Raw genomic sequence first — 7858 nt, 5'->3', positions numbered from 1 at the left:
GAAAATAATCCAACAGTAACAGGAAATGTGAATTATAATGTGGATTACAATGAATGTACATTTTTGTTGGTAGTGATGTGTTTATCATCAGGGAAAATCAAGTCTGAAATTTCAAACTTCAGAAGCCATGTTAAACCTCAAATACACTAAATGTTTTACATTTCCTGCATTGCAGGACAGTTCTCCTGCAACAGGGTGATCAAATTAAGGTCCTACATTTGTAGATTACAGCCTTTAAAAATAAAGCAGGTTAAAAACTTTTCCACGAAAGATGAATCAGGAGTACCATCTACTACATGTGGCAAGACCTCTCATGTTAATCTGTTAACATTGTAGTATCTAGACCTCTCATGTTAATCTGTTAACATTGTAGTATCTAGACCTCTCATGTTAATCTGTTAACATTGTAGTATCTAGACCTCTCATGTTAATCTGTTAACGTTGTAGTATCTTGTGTTAGTATGAACTAGTGGTTGATGACGATTTGGTTTCAAGTGAGAACATATATAACTAAGCAATGACATTATTTAGGTCTGAAGGTTTTCTATCTGTCAACAAGGCTTTATGAATATATTTATATATCATTCAACAACATTTAAGATTAAAGTCTACTTTGGTTTATTGAAAGAGACAACAAAAATATTTGTTCTTAAGGTAAATCTTCATTTTAATTTATTCATCAAAGCAAACATTCTACAGTATCTAATAGTAATAAAGCAGAACACATCAAATCTAACACTGATACAACCTCAGTCTACAGAGAGGATTGACACAATGAACTCAAGCAAAGCCCCCTGTCTGTTTACATGTCAGTGATCAATAAGACAGAGAACATCTGATCTCAGAACAGAGTCAAAGCAGAGGAACCAGCAGCCTCTCTCTTCAGGGGTGTGTGACTGAGGGTTCCTACCCAGAACAGTCAGTCGTGGATGACTGGATGACAGTCGTGGATGACAAAGCGAAACATTTTTTTAGAAATGTTGGCATATTTATATATATATATATATATATATATTAAAAACTATGAAATTCCTTATTTACGTAAGTAGTCAGACCCTTTTCTTTTTGACTCGAAATTGAGCTCGGGTGCATTCTGTTTCCATTGATCGTCCGTGAGATGTTTCTACAACTTGATTGGAGTCTACGTGTCATAAATTCAATTGATTGGACATGATTTGGAAAGGCACATACCTATATCATACTATATATCTATATAAGGTCCCACAGTTGACCGTGCATTTCTGAGTAAAAACCAAGACACGAGGTCGAAGGAATTGTCCATAGAGCTCTGACACAGGATTGTGTTGAGGCACAGATCTGGGGAAGGGTACCAAAACATTTCTGCAGCATTAAAGGTCCCCAAGAAGACCGTGGCCTCCATCATTCATAAATAGAAGAAATTTGGAACCACCAAGACTCTTCCTAGAGCTGGCGAACCGGCCAAATTGAGCATCGGGGGAAAAAGGCCTTGGTCAGGGAGGTGACCAAGTGTAACAGTACATACAACTTTACGTCCGTCCCCTCGCCCATACCCGGGCGCGAACCAGGGACCTTCTGCACACAACGACAACAGTCACCCTTCAAAGCATTGTTACCCATCGCCCTTGCAGAGCAAGGGGAACTACTACTTCAAGGTCTCAGAGCAAGTGACGTAACCGATTGAAACGCTACTTAGCGCGCACCGCTAACTAAGCTCGCCGTTTCACATCCGTTACACAAGAACCCCATGGTCACTGACAGAGCTCCTGAGTTTCTCTGCCGTGATGGGGGAACCTTTCAGAAGGACATCCATCTCTGCAGCACTCCACCAATAAGGCCTTTATGGTAGAGTAGCCAGACGAAACACACTCCTCAGTAAAAGGCACATGACAGCCCGCTTGGAGTTTGCCAAAATGCACTTAAAGACTCTCAGACCATGAGAAACAAGATTCTCTGGTCTGATGAAACCAAGATTGAACGCTTTGGCCTGAATGCCAAACGTCATGTCTGGAGAAGCATGGTGGTGGCAGCATCATGCTGAGGGGATGTTTTTCAGCGGCAGGGATTGGGAGACTAGTCAGGATCGAGGGAAAGATGAACAGAGCAAAGTACAGAGATCCTTGATGAAATCCTGCTCCAGATTGCTCAGACTGGGGCCAAGTTTCCACTTCCTACAGGACAATGACCCTAAGCACACAGACAAGACAACACAGGAGTGGCTTCGGGACAAGTCTCTGAAAGTCCTTGAGTGGCCCAGCCAGAGCCCGGACTTGATCCCAATTGAACATCTCTGGAGAGACCTGAAAATAGTTGTGCAGCGACAGAGCATAACAAAAGTGTATCTCAATACTTTGTCATTGCCAACAAAGGGTATATAACAGAGGTCAAACGTTTTCTGTAAGTCTTCACAAGGTTTTCGCACACTGCTGCTGGTATTTTGGCCCATTCCTCCATGCAGATCTCCTCTAGAGCAGTGATGTTTTGGGGCTGTTGCTGGGAAACACGGACTTTCAACTCCCCCCAAAGATGTTCTATGGGGTTGAGATCTGGAGACTGACTAGGCCACTCCAGGACCTTGAAATGCTTCTTACGAAGCCACCCCTTCGTTGCCCGGGCGGTGTGTTTGGGATCATTGCCATGCTGAAAGACCCAGCCACGTTTCATCTTCAATGCCCTTGCTGATGGTAGGAGGTTTTCACTCAAAATCTCACGATATATGGCCCCATTCATTCTTTCCTTTACACGGATCAGTCGTCCTGGTCCCTTTGCAGAAAAACAGTCCCAAAGCATGATGTTTCCACCCCCATGCTTCACAGTAGGTATGGTGTTCTTTGGATGCAACTCAGCATTCTTTGTCCTCCAAACACGACAAGTTGAGTTTTTACCAAAAAGTTCTAGTTTGGCTTCATCTGACCATATGACATTCTCCCAATCTTCTTCTGGATCATCCAAATGCTCTCTAGCAAACTTCAGACGGGCCTGGACATGTACTGGCTTAAGCAGGGGGACACGTCTGGCACTGCAGGATTTGAGTCCCTGGCGGCGTAGTGTGTTACTGATGGTAGGCTTTGTTACTTTGGTCCCAGCTCTCTGCAGGTCATTCACTAGGTCCCCCCGTGTGGTTCTGGGATTTTTGCTCACCATTCTTGTGATCATTTTGACCCCACGGGGTGAGATCTTGCGTGGAGCTCCGGATCGAGGGAGATTATCAGTGGTTTTGTATGTCTTCCATTTCCTAATAATTGCTCTCACAGTTGATTTCTTCAAACCAAGCTGCTTACCTATTGCAGATTCAGTCTTCCCAGCCTGATGCAGGTCTACAATTTTGTTTCTTGTGTCCTTTGACAGCTCTTTGGTCTTGGCCATAGTGGAGTTTGGAGTGTGACTGTTTGAGGTTGTGGACAGGTGTCTTTTATACTGATAACAAGTTCAAACAGGTGCCATTAATACAGGTAACGAGTGGAGGACCGAGGAGCCTCTTAAAGAAGAAGTTACAGGTCTGTGAGAGCCAGAAATCTTGCTTGTTTGTAGGTGACCAAATACTTATTTTCCACCATAATTTGCAAATAAATTCATTAAAAATCCTACAATGTGATTATCTGGATTTTTTCCCACATTTTATCTGTCATAGTTGAAGTTTACCTATGGTGACAATTACAGGCCTCTCATCTTTTTAAGTGGGAGAACTTGCACAATTGGTGGCTGACTAAATACTTTTTTTGCTCCTCTCTAAGTACATTTTTAGAATAAGGCTGTAACGTAGCAAAATGTGGAAAAAGTCAAGGGGTCTGAATACTTTTCGAATGCAAAAACACTTTAAAGTACTACTTAAATCAGTTTTTGGGGGTATCTGTAATTTCCATGACAAATATAAGGACAAATATAAGCACCCACCTAATTTACTATTATTATAAAAGCAAGCTCATGCAGGACAAAATATATTCTAATGATGGGAGCCTACTTGGAAACTGAAATAGATTTGAAACATTAATTTGCATAATGCATCTGCTCCGCTGCTCTAAGAGTGTTTATATCCCTGTGAGTTTAACACTTCATGACTGAGTGCTGTTCTTCATGACAACAGAACCCACAACAACCATGACTTTTATCACCATCTTCATCTGGACACTTGCTTTCTGCTTTCAAGGTAAAAATAAGAAATTACATTTTCTGAATGTATTTTTGGAAATTAATTAAATCAACTCCATTGAATTGTATATCAATGTTAGTATTTTTATTCACAACTGCTCATTACTATATGTAATATTTATTTCATATAAATGTTTTCATTTTATTTTTCAGAATCCAGAGGACAGTACGTTGTGACACAGACTCCTGCAGTGAAAGCTGTTCTCCCAGGACAGACAGTCTCTCTGAACTGTAAAACCAGCAGTAATGTATACAACAATAACTACCTAGCCTGGTACCAACAGAAACCTGGAGGAGCTCCTGAACTCCTTATTTACTCTGCTACAAGACTTCAGTCTGGGACTCCATCTAGATTCAGTGGCAGTGGATCTGGGAGTGACTTCACTCTGACCATCAGTGGAGTCCAGGCTAAAGATGCAGGAGATTACTACTGTCAGAGTTACCACTACATCAATAGTAAAAATGTGTTCACACAGTGATACAGCGACGTACAAAAACCTCCCTCAGTCAGACTGCACAGTGACTGTACTGATACAGCTGGGACCTACTGCAGGTGCTGAGGGGGAAGAGACAGTGACATGGAACACTGACTGAACTAAAATACACTGAGATAAATATATCAGTGATGCTGACTATAATGTCAACTTATCCACCTTCATGTTAAATCATTCCTGAACTGACAACACCCATACGTCCAGACTAGATAAATATGCCTTCCCTTTTGCTGTGGCTAACAAACCTTTTATTAACATTTCAGACAATAAATTGAATAGACTCCATCTATGTGAAGTAATAATGTCTCACATAATTTCAGAATAAGTATCCCAGTCTCTGTTAGGCCCCTATATTGGCTCGTGCATTTCAAGTTAAGATTGAACTATATTTACTGAGATCATATAACATGATTATGACCCATAATAACAACCTGAGGTTCTGTCATACAAGAGACAGTGACATGGAACACTGGTTAGTGAAGTCAACTTTGAATATGTTTAGAAAGCATCATTCTAATCACATGTTCCCCCCATCATCATCATCATCAATGTAGTGCACCTTCGAAAGTTATTTGAAGTTCTGAAATACCCACAATACCAGTCCAATATGCAAAACAAGATGTAGAGACGTAAATAAAAAGAAGGTGGTGTTACATCAGCATCAGCCTCCTAAATCAAATCCCCGTATGAACCTCACAACCAAACATGTGATCTAGCATTATATTAACTATTTTAATGAGCAGGTTACTGGCTGTTACATCTGTGATTGAGAAATAATGCTGGATCTGTGAATGAAACAAGCTGCTGGGCTCAAACAGACATAATACTGTATCTATCAATAATTACATGGAGGCATATCTGTTGTGTCTTCCTCCCTGAAGTACCTCAGTCAGGTAGTGAATTTCAAGCAAATATTCAACTATATTTATTGAGATTATCTAATATTATTATAACCCCCTAAAACGTCCTGTGGTTATGTCAAGGCAAAACGCCTCTCCTGCCACACCTGGCTAGATCCTTTCAGCACGTTCCCAGGCCTTTAATTGAGCCGAGCTGAGGCTTGTTAACCACTTAAGATCCTGATTGTCTGAACAATCAGCCTCAACCTTTAAAATGCTGCTGCTCACACAGATCTCTCCAATGAATGGAGGTTGTGGGAAGGTGAAGGAAGCATGGAGAGGTCAGGAACAGAAGTTGGGTTTTGGAGAAACACCATCAGTGCTCTGCAAGCAATGTAGCTGATGGAGAGGCAGGAGCTTGGTGAACAGATAGATGTGATTGTGGACAGCGAGGAAGAAGGAGAAGATGTGGGAATTGGGAAGATGTTTGTTGAGGAAGAATGGTGTCAGACATGATAAAGAAGAATCTGGACCAATAGGAATCCCTTGCCTTTTGGCAGATCCATTTGTGGTTTCAGGTTGGGTCAGAAAGGAGTTGGGTGCAGTTGAATCAGTGAAGGTAACCTGTAGTGGACTTGTGATGTTTGTGTTTCTTCTGATTAGAGGGAGCAGGTGCTCTGTGTCACTCAACTTGGGTCATGATCTGTTTCTTGCTTTGCTTTTACCAACAGGATGAAATGTAAAAATCTTCCCAGTGTGAAGTAGTTCTTAATTGTTGTGATTGCGAAGTCATGTAAAACGTTTCAGTGTGAAAATGTTCCTAGTCAGTTGCACGCGTGTCTGTGGATGGCTGAGCTCCTACAGATGTTTCAATTATATGCACTGTCAATCGAAAATGTAGCATCCAAGTCTGCCATCGCTGTTAATTCTCTCCTCACATCAACCCTCAGCGCTTTGATGTGCAAGTCCGGGTATTTATATGCTGACCTCACGCCTCAACAAGCTTCTGATTGGTCAGAGTCAATACCCCTGGCCACCATTGATTGGCAGATGTGTGAAGCAAATGTGCGTGCCCACAAAACCGTTTGTCGAGGTCAGTGGACACAGGTTACATAAAGAGATGCGCATGCAATTATTGTATTGAACATTTTCACGCTGGGAGAGATTTTACAGCATGATGTACAATCAGAAAACAATCAGAATGGTTGGACTATTTCACACTGGAAATATTTTTACATGACACAGGGCACCATTGAAAGGGGTGAATTCTGGGCTAGCGATGAGTGTGGAGGTGGAGCAATTGAAGTTTAAAATTCCTGGTGTTTGTGATGCTGCTGTTTGGTGCGTCGTAGATCTGGTGGTGAAACAGAGGAGTCATTGTGGTCCTTTTGAGTTTTGAGTCTATATTAGTTATCCTGTTAGAGCTTTTGTGCAGAATCCACTGTACTGTTTCAGGTGCAACGTTCACGGTCATGTTGCAGCAGTGTGTAGGAGGGAGATTCCAAGATGTGGGAAGTGTGCAGGAGGGCATGGGACAGAGGATTGTGTAGTTTTGCTGGATAAAGTTGTCAACAGTAGGGGTGCTGATGTTGTTGGAGATCGTAAGTGTCAGGTGCGAGAGAGGCAGGTTCACGTGACGAGAGTCAGAGTAGTGCAGAGGGTGTCGTATGCTGAGGCAATGAAGGAAGTGGAAGAGGATGGGTGAAGGGAGAGGGATCCCAGTGAGTAGTAGATTTGTGCCAGCACAGGGGGATAGGGCAGTGAGTGAGTTATGCTTCAGTAAGGTTGTCTTAGCGTTCATAGCATTCGTTATCAACTGTACCATAGAAATGGAATGTACATTTTTAGAAAATAGCTGTTGTGGTGGCAGCTGCAGAGAAGTATATGGGTATATGAGATTTCACTTAAGAAGAGTTACAGGGTGTGTTGAGGGGTGGTGTCCCGTCCTCCCAGGTCGTTGGCATGGTGCAGGAGTAGATAGGGTCAAAGTAGTGGAAATGGGGTAGTGGGTTTTAATGGGTAGGTGGTAGCTGAAGAGAAGTACCTGGTGTATGAGGTTTTACACTAGAAGAGTTAATGGGGTGATGATTTCTATTTGTTTGAAATAGTGGTATGTAGGGTTAGTTGGTGGGGCAAGTTTGTCCTTTTAGGAACAGGAATAATAAAGATAATTTTAATGTTGATATTGTAGGCAGTGACTGGCCTTACAATTTAGTACAGTAGGGGCGGTGTGTACACCTTTAAATTAGATGTGATCCTCTAACCCAAACCCAAAGAAGAAGAGCTCTTCAACTACAGTTTCCCTGGGGGACCAATAGTCTGTTTGCATAGAGAGAACACTTTGCATAGACAGCACATGCTTCAGTGCTCTGGTAGTGTTTATAGCCCTGTGAGTTT

At 42.0% G+C, this 7858-nt stretch overlaps 1 gene segment (V, D, J or C); it reads left to right on the top strand.

Annotated features, from left to right (window-relative positions):
• The first annotated feature begins 3494 nt into the window (after positions 1-3494).
• LOC127906847 (Ig kappa chain V region K29-213-like) lies at positions 3495-5114 on the top strand. The segment is given in 2 exon segments: positions 3495-4126; positions 4282-5114. Coding segments are annotated over 2 exon segments (399 nt in total).
• The last annotated feature ends 2744 nt before the right edge of the window (positions 5115-7858 follow it).

The sequence above is a fragment of the Oncorhynchus keta genome, chromosome 13 (assembly GCF_023373465.1).
Source record: "Oncorhynchus keta strain PuntledgeMale-10-30-2019 chromosome 13, Oket_V2, whole genome shotgun sequence".
NCBI classification, from domain to species: domain Eukaryota; kingdom Metazoa; phylum Chordata; class Actinopteri; order Salmoniformes; family Salmonidae; genus Oncorhynchus; species Oncorhynchus keta.
This window is presented reverse-complemented; position numbering and strand designations above follow the sequence as displayed.